The sequence below is a fragment of the Abramis brama genome (genome assembly GCF_963993115.1).
Source record: "Abramis brama genome assembly, chromosome: 10".
In the NCBI taxonomy this organism is placed as follows: domain Eukaryota; kingdom Metazoa; phylum Chordata; class Actinopteri; order Cypriniformes; family Leuciscidae; genus Abramis; species Abramis brama.
This window is the reverse complement of record NC_139972.1, coordinates 14,287,040-14,301,421: the sequence shown is the minus strand read 5'-3', so window position 1 is coordinate 14,301,421 and position 14,382 is coordinate 14,287,040. Positions and strand designations below refer to the sequence as shown.

At 36.4% G+C, this 14,382-nt stretch overlaps 1 protein-coding gene across 1 annotated transcript; it reads right to left on the bottom strand.

Moving 5' to 3' along the window:
- Positions 1-2,238: 2,238 nt before the first annotated feature.
- LOC311091561 (zinc finger FYVE domain-containing protein 1) lies at positions 2,239-13,185 on the bottom strand. The gene is made up of 11 exons (XM_084127528.1): positions 12,969-13,185; positions 10,520-11,024; positions 8,593-8,810; positions 7,357-7,463; positions 6,554-6,662; positions 5,971-6,068; positions 5,763-5,880; positions 5,511-5,681; positions 5,201-5,390; positions 4,005-4,103; positions 2,239-3,878 (listed from the first exon to the last, which is right to left on the bottom strand). Exons 1-11 carry the CDS (start codon positions 13,083-13,085, stop codon positions 3,646-3,648), a joined length of 1,965 nt encoding a protein of 654 aa, XP_083983654.1. The 5' UTR covers positions 13,086-13,185; the 3' UTR covers positions 2,239-3,645.
- Positions 13,186-14,382: the final 1,197 nt, after the last annotated feature.

Below are 14,382 nucleotides of genomic sequence, written 5' to 3'. Positions count from 1 at the left end.
TTCCTAGGAGTAGTTTTCTATGTTGATTTCAAACAAAATACTACTGAATAGTCTATGTAAATGGTGGAATGTACTAAATAACTTGGCCAAAAAAAAATAAAAAATCACTGAAAAATTCACTAAAGTGAAATCACTATATAGCCCCCGTTTCCCCAATATATTTAAAAATCAAGTGCTAAAGTGGTTTCATGAGGTCATAAAACATTAAAAATGTTTTTTGTTTTTTTTGGTTGAAAATCTTACAGACCCAAAACTTTTTAACAGTATAGTGTATATTTGTAACACCATCTGATGGGCTACAATTATGAAACCAGTGAAGATTAAATCTGAAAATAAAAATCTATCTATATTGAATTTTCTTAAAATTTGGGTGTTATATATATTTTTTTTTTTTTTTTTTAACTGTCTTGATGAAGGTATGGGATGGGAAATGTTTTATAAGCAGTCCATTACATCATTTATTGTGCAACAAGACTTTCATAAAGTAATTTGATTAAGTATTTATGTTAGATCTTTGTCTTTGTGCATAATCTTTATCTTCCTTTACAAGAACAATATCAATTATAAAAGACCCATGGATTAAACAGTGGAGTCAGGTAACAGGGCTCTTTTGATCCTTTTGTCCTTAAATGAACCAGAACTAGAAATTGCAGGGGGGTTTTTTTTGTTTGTTTTTTGGCAATGAGTGAGGCCTGTTGTCAAGTTCAGTCATATTTTTATTTAACAGACTTTTGATTCCCCACTCAGTTTTTTTGTATTATATTATTATTATTATTATTTTGTATATATACTACGTTACAAATATAATAAAAACGTACAATGTGCAAGACCCTAGAATAAGTGAAATCCTAAAATCTTGAACGGGTGTCTCAGTGGGTCTCTTGTTGGGAGTGGTGTTGCCTCCCTCTGCTGGTTACAGTGTGGTAGTGCAACTTTGTAAAAAAAAAAAAAAAAAAAGAAAAGAAAAGAAATGGAACACCATGGTGTTCATTTAGTATTATTTATATAATTAAAAAAATATATATATAGTTTTCATTTTTTTTAATTTATATATTTCTATTTAGCGTTATTTTTATTTCAGTTTTAGGTTTTAGTAGCCTAATATTGGTATTAAACTAAAACGTTAAAAATGTTAGAAATGTTGCCTTGGCAACTAACTGAAATAATTTTAAGTTTCTTTTTAGTTTAATTTGTTTTAAATCTAATATTGAAATTTTGTTTTATTTTATTTATAAATAATTATATATATATATATATATATATATATATATATATATATATATATATATATATACATACATACATACATACACACACACACACACACATAAACTTATTTATATATACATAAATGTGTGTATACATTTATGTGTGATATATATCTTAAGCTAATTTCAGTGATTTTATGTACATTTAAATAAGTGCCATTACATTTTCTTAATATTATCAAACTATTATTAATATTATTATCAATGTTGAAAACAGTTTGCTGCTAAATATTTTGATACACTTCAATTCAAAAGTTCGGGGTAAGTATAAAACATATACGCTATATTTTGGCATTTTATCAGCCCTGCTCTCGACCAGTACCAGCAATTGAAAAACCCATATTTTTGGCTAGTTATATGGTAATACCATGGTCCCAATAGTTACCTTTTCACACATTTGCTTCAGTAGCCCTTCTTCACATGATACCCTTTCTCCCGGTTTCACAGACAAGGCTTAAACTAGTCCCGGACTAAAATGCATGTTCGAGCTGTTATAACTGAAAGCAACTTGCACTAACATCTTAAAATATGCCAGTGCCATTGTTTCGTCTAAGGATGCACATCACCAGTATTTTTTTTTTTTCAAAGGCAAGCTTATAAAAGCTACATGCCCTAATTGAACTGAGGCCTAATCCTGGCTTAATATAAACCGTCTGTGAAATCAGGCCTGTATGTGATGTTCATAATGATACTCACACAAGTGCTGACATAATCAGTAAACCCATCAAGACAGTTTCCTGTAGATGTGACGAGGCAGGCTGTTTGCCAGACAGTAATGTTATAAATGGAGGAAATGTGAGTACAACCTCCATGATTTAAATCAGATTTTGAGTCCGTTTCATCTATTTAAGGGCCTTGAGCAGGAAATCTAGACCTCTACCTCCAGATGACCTCGCATTTGTGCACTTACAGAGCTATAGCCTATTATTTTCCATAGATGTCTGTTATCTTGTGAATCAAGAAGGCAGGCGGTTTTCAAATAGCTTTAATGTTCTGAGTCGAAGCCTGAAAAACAGTACCGGCCAATCAAAACAAAGTTTGCAGGATTGTCAAATGCAGGTGGAGTTATATGCAATTACAACCATTGCTTTGGTTAAACTCCTTCATAGAAGACTACAATGTGCTAATCCAGATAAAAATACAGAGTAGAAGCAGAATCGTAAAACAAAAAAACATCATAATTAAAAAAAAATTCCACGGATTCTCTCAAATCAAATGAGAATAAAGTGCCTTATATAAGCCATTATGAGCTGTACATGTTAGGAAACCACTCAACATTCGGTTTAGTGTAAGTCTGCATTAAATGTCATTCACAGCCACATTGTGAAACCATCCTGTTATATGCCACTAGTACTGTTTATATGCAAGATAGTTGTTGAGATCCATTAGGCACTGCAAACGCTGCTGAATAATTCCACTTTCATTATATATGTACAGTTTGTATCTTCAGTATTAATTATATTGCTCTCAACTAAAGAAATTTGATAGTAAAAATGAGATAAAGTGCAGCTGTTATTTCAGAAAAATTAGTAAAGAACTATATTGATAAAAAATACAATGAGATATGAGCTCACAGGATTCATTGCATTGTCTTGACTGGAATGTGAATTCTAGGCTTACCTTATTCTAGGTCTACTCTTGCTCTGTTCCAGGAATAAAGTATAAAACTCTACCAATAAAAGGCTGCTATATCATATTCAAACGCTTCTTTATTAGTGTAAAACATCTCCTACGCATCTCAAATGATCATTTACTAAACATTAGATATGTTAATATTTACTGCTCTCGCCGTTTAGTCTGTTATCTTATCTTTGGGATAGAAATGATGAGATGTTAAACACAGAAATGCATAAATTTAGAAGGCGATTTGTTTTCAGTGCCAGCACTATAGAATCTATCAAAATCCATTAAAATTTATATTTTCTCTTCTTTATAATTTCTGCAGCAAATCAAAAAAAAAAAAAAAAAAAAATGCATTTCTTTATATTACATATGTGTGTGTGTGTGTGTGTGTCCAGGGTGATTTTCACTGCTGTATTTCAGTATAGAGAACTGTATTTTTTTTTTTTTTGTATTACAGTAATGAGCATTTGTGGATAAAATATGCTTCACTGTCATATCATGAACCTTGAAATTTCTACACATTATGTTCATTATGCAACATTTCTCAGTTAACTCTTTTAATTTGAACCCAGACATCATCACTCTCTATTTCTGGAGCTAATGCTTTACAGAGCCTGAGTGTTTGTCTATGCAGAACTGCAGTGAGTTTCACATTTCCCGCATCCATAAAGGCTTGAAAAACTGCCTACAACCTGGTTCTGAGCACCAAGAGATGCCGGCCGTATTAGAGTAGCGCTACAGAGGCACAGCAAGGTCACAGGGAATCCCTGCGGTCAGCGCAGCCGTCACACACTCGCACTGGGTGGTCCCAGCCACGAGACGGCACTGGCCTGGTCTTCCTGGAGCAGTTCCCGCACACTCCCTGCCCGCATGCCCTGCAGTGGTGCTTGGACATGCTGGGGATGAAGGGTTTAGCACAGCAGTGGCACTGGGTGATCTCATGATCTGGGATCCAGTAGTCTGGTCTCGCAACTCCCTTTACAAAACCTGTATTGAAGGACAAGATGTTCAAAAAAACGCCATTGGTCACCTCACACACACAGACACACAACAGTGCATAAGCAATTTCTCTAGTGTAAATTCAGACACTTAACATGTACTGGTCACACTCACAGAGAGGGTAGTCCACAGCGGTGGAGACCATGTCGAGAGTGGACTGAGCTACTTCCGTCACTCTGCGGGCAACTAGTATCCGGGGTTCCGTACTGGCCACTGTAAGGAGAGAATGTACTGTCAACATCCCACACTGAGGCCATTACAAACTGTTTTGGAAAATGCAACACTCAGTCAACTGAACTTAATAACCCTGGGAGAATATTCTTTTGACACGGCTAAGTATTCTCTGCAGACTGCACTAAATTAGACAAATAAGCACAGAATCAGTCGAGGTGAGGAGATACAAACTCAAACATGCATCATTTTGTACTAAATAAGAGTACCAAATTCCATACTTTAAATGGTTTATTCTGTGTGTACTGTGTAGAATAATACAGCTATTTTATGCCACTGATTTTGCTGGAGTCTTGGATAAATACACTACAATTAAAATTATAAAATTTAGGGCAAGAAATCAATACTTCTATTCAGCAAGGACACGTTAAATTGATCAAAAGTGACAGTAAAGACATTTATAATGTTACAAAAGATTTCTGTTTTGAATAAATGCTGTTCTTTTGAACTTTCTACTTATCTAAGACTCCTGAAAAAAATGTATCACTGTTTCCACAAATATATTAAGCAGTAAGAGCTGTTTTCAACATTGATGATAATAATAATAATAATAATAATAAGTGTTTCTTGAGCATCAAATCAGCATATTAGAATCATTTCTGAAGGATCATGTGACACTGAAAATCTAGCTTTGCATCACAGGAATAGATTACATTTTAAAATAGATAGGAATAGAAAACAGTTCTTGTAAATTTCTAATAATATTTCACAATATTACTGAAAAAAATTTGAGTGTAAACTTTTTAAGTGTCAGAAATACTTGCTGCACATATAACAGGCTTATAATAGGCTAACCATAGTGAATCAAGGTAAGACAAAAACACGTTTTGGGAGAAAGATTAATGATGTATTTTGTTCATTTTTAACACTGCTGTACTTTTAAGACTAGTCCCCTAGAGATGCTCCACTTATATCATTGAGGTTTCAGATTAATCTGTTTGCAAAAACTGTCCAATATGGATTAGATTTCTAAATTTGAAACAAAAAGATGATGGGATAACCATGATAAACCATTTCTGTTACAGAGGTGCTATGAGGGCGGTGGGAAGTGTGCTTTTAAGAGAGAACGATGCCCTCACCCTGTCCGGTGTTCTGAGGTCCTCCCTGCCGGTAACAGGGATCACACACTCGTACAGGGGTGCCGCCCCAGCCTCTCTCGGGAACTGGCATGCTGTGAGTGGAGCAGGCCTGACAGAAACCCTCCCCACATACCCGACAGTGGTGTTTCCTCTCCGCCTCCTCAAACGCTCTCTTACAAGCATGACATTCCTGAACAGACCAACAAGATGTTTAATTGTCTTTACATGATAAAACAATTGATGCGTTTGATATTTTATTTCACATGCTGTAATTCTTTTTCACATATTCCTATAGGGCATTTCAACTTACACTGATTTCAGTGTTGGGTTTCCAGTAGGGCGGAGCCACTTGGTCTGTGAGCCAGGCAGTGACAGCTTTGGTTGGGCCTGAGCTATATTCTGACACTGACTGGATTATGTAATTCATTCCATCCAAAACCCGCTGAGCTGCATTCTGATGGTCTGTCTGGAAGGCATCGGTCTACAAGCATAAAAACAACATTAACCACTGTGAGCATCAATGGAGTCAGCACATGGATGGGAACACAGAGAAACGACTCACCCCCTGCCAGACATGTTTGACCTCTGGCCGCACCACACCGCTCTCTGGATCCTGGTTGCCCATCCAGTACTGCCGACTCCGGTAGATGATGCCACAGCTGGCACACTCTAAAACATAGCTGTAGAACAAGACCAGGGATCAGAGGATGGATGAGGAGCAGCTGTGGAGGTTAGTTTCAGTAGAAAAAAACAGAAAACATCTCACTCACCCTGACCATGCATACTTGGCCAGACCAAGCCATTGGTTATCTGTAGAAGCAGCTGTTTTGGGTACGACAATCACTTCCTTTCCGCCCTCATAGCACCTCTGTAACAGAAATGGTTTATCATGGTTATCCCATCATCTTTTTGTTTTAAATTGAGAACTACACGCTAGAGAGTGAAAGACAGTGTACCTTTAATCAGTTTTAATTTCAATTTAATTTAGTGTGATTTTTTAAATGGGAAAAAAACCTTGCACTTTTGCATTGCCAAAGTGTTTGCAGCATAGCTGTGTGGTGCATACAATGAGACATTCCGCAAAATAAAGTAGTGCAAATGGAGAAAGTAATTCATTTTAATAAATAAAATTTCAATAGTACAACAAAACGAAAAACAAACAATCAATTAAATGATATAATAAAAAACATAACAAAAACATAAAAAATCTAAATAAAAGCAGAAAAATAAAAACAAAACAATAAAAAAGAAATTTAAATAAAAACAAACATGAAACAAATAAAAAAATTAACAAAAAAAAAAAAGCGAAAAAAAAAAAAAAAAAAAAAACTGCGATCTTAACCTCGAGGTTACCTTGCAGATGAGAACTTTATTGTTGTATTGGTGGGCATACTGACATAATCCATCAGCCACGTGTGGGACCGCGTCTTTCTGGTGGTTCATGCCGTTTTTACATCGAACGCTAAAGCCGTGGGATTTTGGAAAGGTTAGATATGATTTGCTAGCTATTAAGTGATCTTGAACACACACACACACGCTAAAACAATAACAATTGATGCAAGATCTAATTACATTCTAATTACAGTGCATTGACAACTTTTTGTGCTTTCAGTGCGAATCAATTCCATACATTAGTTTTGCTTGCTGAATACAGATCCTAGTTATTTCTAACTGTGAATCATCAAATTACAAAGTGGCTCAGTGTCGATGCAATGAAATTAGAGTCTTTTGTGTGACAATGCAGAAATGTCCTTGATTTACTATGCATCAAAGGGCCACACATTAAAGGGATAGTTCACCCAAAAATTTAAATTCTTTCCTCATTTACTCCCCCTCAAGTTTTTATAGTTTTATAGTTTTTAAGAATATGGGTAACCAAACAGCTAATGGGCCCCATTGACTTACACAGTATTTTTATTTTTTTTCAATCAATGGTGCCCATCAACTGTTTGGTTATCCATATTCTTCAAAATATCTTCTTTTGTATTCAGCAGAAGAAAGAAATTCAGGTTTGGAACAACTTGAGGGTGAGTAAAATGATGAAAGAATTTTCATTTTTGGGTGAACTCTCTCTTTAAACACAACCTGCAAAAAAAAAAAAAAAAAAAACATCCACTCAATCTATCGCTCGGAGTAAAAAAAATGTGTGGACTTACTTGCAGCTGAGACAGACTGATGGGCAAGTGAAATATTCATCAGGAAAGAAGGAGCATATGCTGAATTTGTCATCGGAGATCTCGCCACAGAACCTGTCGCTCAAGGCCTGAGAGAGAGCAGAGCAGTGAGGTTCAGTGAAGAGCAGTTTCAGAAACATGCTCAGTGGTCAAAGGTGAGCACATACAGTACATGCGTACCCTGAACCCAAAAAGTACTTTAGGACACTTACGCCACAATTACTGCAAGTACACTACCATTCAAAAGTTTGGAGTCAGCAAAATGTCTTCGAAAGAAGTCTCGTATTCTCCCCAAAGCTGCATTTATTTGATTAAAAATACAGCAATATTGTAAAATATTAATACAACTATTTTCCATTGTAATACATTTTAAATTTCTAATTTATTCCTGTGATGCAAAACTGAATTTTCAGCATCATTACTCCAGTCTTCAGTGTCACATGATCTTTCAGAAATCATTCTAATTTGCCGATTTGATGCTCAAGAAACATTTCTGATAATCAATGCTAAAAAACAATTGTTCTGCTTAATATTTTTGTCGAAACCTTATTATATTTTTTTCTAAGGATTCCTTAATGAATGGAAAGTTCAAAAGAACAGCATTTATTTAAATTTTTTTTTTTTTTACTGTCACTTTTGATCAATTTAACACATTATTGCTTTCAAGAAATTCTTACTAACCCCAAACTTTTGAACATGAGTGTGTGTTTACTTAAAGCGACAGAGTCAAACAGATCACTTTTATGGGGCATTTTTGGAACTTGTCCCTGGTCTGCTCACTTTCACTGTATGGAAAAGAGCATTGTGAACATTCTGCTAAACTTCTCTTTTTGTGTTCCATGGAAGAAATAAAGTCACAGAGGTTTGGAATGACAAGAGTGTGAATAAACAATGATGACATTTTCATTTTTGGGTGAACTATTCCTTTAAATGCATGAATTTATTTGCATTAGATACAAAATATATCATACCAAATATCAAAGCTTAAAGGGATAGCATACCCAAAAATGAAAATTCTGTCATCATTTACTCACCCTCAAGTTGTTCCAAACCTGTATGAATTTCTTTCTTCTGTTGAACACAAAAGAAGATATTTTGAAGAATGTTGGGTGAGTAAATGACGACAGAATTTTCATTTTTGGGTGGACTATCCCTTTAAGTGTCTAAATTCTTTTTGGGGTCACTTTACACACACATACACAAAGAAATGCGAGCTACCTGTAATGCACTGAACACAATGGCAGGCTGGCGTGGGGCTCGCTGGGATGTGTTCTTCACTTGGTGATTGACTATCTGCAGTAACTGTGAGTAGTCTGTAGGGGGAGTGATGGTTTGGGTGCCCACGTACTGAACGGAGCTGAAGGCGTCTGTGCTCATGCTCAAGTCATGGAAGCGCTTTTGCAGCAGCGTGTCTGCTTGCCCCAGGACAGAGACATCTGGATAAGAAAACAAACCCATATTTCTTTAGCCTGACATAGTTCATTGGATGACACTAACTCAATAGTTTCAAAATAAAAAGATGAAAGATGTTTTTCCAGGCATTTACAGCGTTTTTCATGTGGTTTATACAATATATTTCATGAACCATGATTTACAGCATACTGAAAGCATGGGGTTTACCCAAGGGCACAATTGTAATTGAGCAGTATTGTGATCTTTGTAACAGTCCACACCTGAGCCACCCTGCCTTGGGATTTCCCTGCAGTCAGTGTTAGATAACTAGTAGCTTAACCATTAAGTCATTTAAATAACCTTCCTTCCCAATTCTAACGCCCCAGTGTTTTTCTTTTCTTTTGGACAAATGACAACAACAACAAAAAAGGATTTTTATGAATATCTGTCTCCTTTGAAAATGTGGCCTAATGAAATATTTTTATGACGCAATACACACTAATATGCAGTAATCTTTTATAGAAGCAATAAGGCACCTGAAAATGCAACATTGAATTATATTTTATATAATATCGTTATCTCTTTGTATTCATGTTGATTTCATATGACTTTAAAAACATTTATACCATATTCAAGAAGTTAAAATGTAATGACTGTCTAACAATATGTAAAAAAGTAAAAACATTTTCCTTATACTTTGAATAAATGCGCACACATTATTTGTTTAAAGTTTTAAAATTTACTTAAATTTTTTTTTATTATTATTTTTAACTTGACACAGCAATGAAAGTCTGCAGGTTTTTTTTTCCTGTTATGTTGATGGCACCACATGACTTCATTATTTTCAAACTTTTGACTTTTTTCAAATATTAATAAGCAGTGAAATATTTTATAAAATAATTTAATTCTTTTACTTAGGCTTTTAGTCATTATGATATCAGGACAGTTCAAATGAATTTTAATTCATGGTAACATCATGGTATTATGATGGTCCCTTTTGAAAATTCTGTTGACTACAAGTAATTTTGCAACTAGCAGTCATTGGAGTATTGGTAGACTGTCTGCTTATTATATGATAACACTTTATTGTTATGCTTCTCCAACAGACATTCTACTGACTAGAGGTGACTTTGCAACTATATGTCAACTTATTCTAACTCTAACCAGTCTACCAATACTCTACTAACACTCTAATGAGAGTTAGCAGACATGTAGGTTCAACGTTACTTATAGTCAACAGAATGTGTTAAATGGACCATAAAAATAATGTGAAACCTAATTCATAAATTAAAAACATTTTCATCATGCATTTAAGCTTTATCTGTATGGCTTGCATTTTTGGAATGTATTTTTGATTAAAATAGGCTAATAGATAAAAATGAGCAAAAAAAAATAGCACTTTGTTATTGGCCCAGCATATTACAGACTATAAAGATTTAGCATTTGACTACAGAGACAATGAAACAAATTGAAATTCTCATCACTAAGCAGAGAGAAATAAAAGTGGGAGCGATGAAACAATTCGGCTTGACTGACAACTTGTGTTTTTCCAGTGGGACTCTCCACCAGCCTAAAATTCAGGATTTTTTCAAAGAGTTTTTGTTTAGGCCCCATGAGGGTGCGCAGACCCAATCTCTTTGCCCCAGGCTAGTCGTTCAACAGCCTTTGGCAACAACATGTATCAGAAAAATGCTGTATTCATACTTACAAATACAGGTCTTGTAAATGTGAAAGTGTGCTAGTTCTGACTTACCCTGGCCTAGCAGCTGAGTGCGAGAAGTCTCCTGGAAAACTATAACGGCAGGTCCCAGGCTGGAGAGAGGCACGTCCAGCCCGCAGCGGGTAGACAGAGCGCGGAGCTCAGGTGTAAAGTGCTTCAGGTAAGCGGCCGACGCGCTGCCGAGGAACTGAAACATGTCGTTGTGCAGCCTCTCGGCCCGTGTGCGGTAAATGACCACGTCTGATATGGCCAGAACCTTCAGCAGCAGACGCATCCGCCGGTTCTGCTGATTGGCGGCACCAAGCAGGCCCTCTGTATCCAGCACGATCAAGCTCAGGTTTGGATCGTAAGCCGCCCAAACGCCCACCGTGCATGAGGATGGAGAAGGAGACGTGGCAAATACCTCCTCGCCATCGAAAAGCACGTGATTGAGAGTGTGGGACTTGCCGTCGCCCGTGTTGCCAAAGATGGAAAGGACTTTAACTCCTTGAGCAGCACTGCAGCCCAACTTCTTCAAAAAATGGCCTTCGTTCTTCACCTGGGAGAGAGAAAGAGTATGAGAGACATCAAGATTAGAGCATCTATCTATCTATCTATACTCACCAGTTACTTTATTAGGTAGGCTACACTTGTTTAACGCAAAAATCTAGCCTAATCCGCCAATCACATGGCAGCAACTCAATGCATTAAGGCATGTAGATATGGTCAAGACGATCTGCTGAAGTTCAAACTGAGCATCAGCATGGGGAAGAAAGGTGATTTTGAACGTGGCATGGTTGTTGGTGCCAGACGGGCTGGTCTGAGTATTTCAGAAACTGCTGATCTACTGGGATTTTCACTCTCAGCCATCTCTAGGGATTACAGAGAATGGTCTGAAAAAGAGCAAATATCCGGTGAGTGGCAGTTCTGTGGCCGAAAATGTCTTGTTGATGCCAGAGGTCAGAGGAGAATGGCCAGATTCGGGCTGCAGTAACTCAAATATCCACTCGTTACAACCGAGTTCTGCAGAAGAGCATCTCTGAACATGTTGAACCTTGAAGAAGATGCACTACAGCAACAGAAGAACACACCAGGTTCCAATCCTGTCATGACATTCAGATGGTAAGGTCAGAATTTGGCATAAACAACATGAAAGCATGGATCCATCATGCCTTGCAGCAAAGGTTTAGTTTGGTGGTGTTGGTGTAATGGCGTGAGAGATATTTTCTTGGCACACTCATATGGCCTCCACATTCACCAGATCTCAATCCAATACAGCACCTTTGGGATGTGGTGGAATGGGAGATTCGCATCATGGATGTGCAGCTGACAAATCTTCAGCAACTGGGTGATGCTATCATGTCAATATGAACCAAAATCTCTGATCTCTTTTTACAGCACCTTGTTGAATCTATGGTACAAATAATTAAGGCAGTTCAGAAGGCAAAAGGGTTCCAGCCCGGTGCTAGCAAGGTCCACCTAATAAAGAGGCCGGTGAGTGTATATCGTGTCTGTCTATCTGTCTATTTATCAGCCAATCTATATATCTGTCAGTCTCTGTTTCTGTTTCTGTTTCTATCTATCTATCTATCTTAAAGGGACAGTTCACCCTACAATTGTCGTCATTAATGATAAATGAGTCATCCTGCCTTTTGTGTTCCATTGAAGAAAGAAAGTCAGATGTATTTGAAATAACAGAAGATTTGAAACAACAAAAGAATAAGAACATAATTAAGTTTCATTTTGAATCTCTATACAGTAACAATCTCACAGTGAAAGCAATTAACTACTTTCATGCTGGTCACTGGAAAGACTGTAAACTATCTGAAATGGCACTGTCACCTCTTAAGGGATAGCCAACAGATAACCGTAAATGATTATTATATTCTTATACCATGGTATTAACAATGTGCATCAAGAATATAATGGTTGATCATTATGATACATGTCTGAAAACATGATAAACCATGGTACCATATTTACACAAACAAACACACACACACACACACACACACACACACACACACACACACACACACACACACACACAAATGGTAACACCATGGTGATTTCATGTACCTTAACATAGCAGTATACAGCACTGAGATCATTCAATGTTTGTAAATCACATTAGCACACACTGTGTTGACAGATATATCATCTGCTGTGCCACATGTCCCTGCATTATTATGAATGTACGTGACAAAAATACATCAGAATTACACAAACCACAGATATAATCGATGATAATCGATGAGTAAGATTACATGTCAGTGAGATCCTTAAATGTTGACAAAAGACACCTCTTCCTTGTGATTCAGCAATATTGACAATTTGGGGTTAGTTTATCTGTGTATTATTTATATTACACGTATTATACTTAGTAACTATCATGCTCGTGAATTGACAAACACCTGTCAAAGTGTATAAAAACAACAAAGACACTACATGTGCTTTTTACCTAATAGCTTGATGGCTAACGCAGAAGCTAACAAAAACAAACCTGCAAGCTTTCGTTTTCGTCAACCAGGAGAAAACTCCGTCCATTTTCCTTCTCCTCGTCCGTCTTCACAGACTCGAGACTAACCTCATCCATATCTTTCAGTAGCATTTCAGACATAGTGAAAGAATTAAAACCATCCCAACTCCCCGGAAAGCTAGTTAGACTACAACTGTCCCAGCCAGGACTATTTACTTGGATATCTAGCTGACCTCAAGAGGGCGCTGTTGCTGTTCTGTGAAGCGCCTTCATTAAGTATTACTGAGCGCTTTCTGACACCCTCTAGTGGATATTCTGATGAACTGTCTTGTGGCGGTCTTTGTGTGCAGAAAACAGAAGTTCATCCTGTAATACAAACCTGGTCAATAAAAACAAGTCTCCATAAAATAAGCTCTAAAATGAGCTCATTATTCTATAATCATGGCATTTTTTTTTTGGTAAAATTATAGTGGTGCAAACAGAATATCACTGATGTTTAATTTTAGTTATAGGATTTCTTGCATCGCAGTATTATGATGAATTGAAGATTAGCTCAACTCTAAAACCTCCTTTAAAAATGCAAAAATTTGGTGCTCTGCAGAAATCCCTGATGAATCAACAGGACATTTTTTTGTTCAGACAGTCTTTCCATAGAGCTTGCTAAGGTTCATTAAATATTTGTTAGCAGGGATCTATAAATATCACATGTCACAGAATGCCTTCAAAGTGGCGCCATTGCAGTTAACTGGACTGAAGAGCCCTTTATAAGTCACTTCCATTTCCTTTAGAGGTCAGTCAGGCCTCTTGTCACAATATTTGTAAATTTGTATTTCATTAGTAAACCATATATAGGAGAACTCCTTAATGAGTAATAATGTTATTGTCTCTGTAGTTTACACACACACACACACACACACACACACACACACACACACACACACACACACACAATAACATTATTACTCATTAAGGAGTTATTCTCCTATATGGTTTACTAATGAAATACAAATTTACAAATATTGTACACTCATTGTACACTCATATATATATATAACAGTCAAAAATGCAACAGTCATGCAACCAGCATGCAAAATAATAAAAAGAATGTCTTAATAAAAATGCAAAAAAGTTTGTTTTGAGGGTTAGATTTAGGAGATGAAAAATATTATTAGCTCAGTATTTATAGCTACACAGAGGAAGTCAAATGAGTGATAGGAAAATAAATGTGTGTAGGCTACAAGATGTGGCCTATATTAGTGAGATGGATATGTAGCCTACAGCCTATTTATTAAACAAATCTATTTAATAAAGCTATGTGATATTGATCAGTGCCTACCTACATTTTCTGTGATTATTTATAGTAGCCTAATACATGCATTGTAAGAACGGACGATTCTTTTATGCTGTTCTTTCTGCCATCGCTATCTAAAAATATTCC

Coding starts and splice junctions, on each gene's coding strand:
- LOC311091561 (XM_084127528.1), bottom strand. CDS start 13,085: ATGTCTGAAATGCTACTGAAAGATATGGATGAGGTTAGTCTCGAGTCT. Junction 11,025..12,968: donor ACGAAAACGAAAGCTTGCAG/GTTTGTTTTTGT, acceptor TCTCTCTCCCAG/GTGAAGAACGAAGGCCATTT. Junction 3,879..4,004: donor CGCTGTGGACTACCCTCTCT/GTGAGTGTGACC, acceptor CCTTCAATACAG/GTTTTGTAAAGGGAGTTGCG.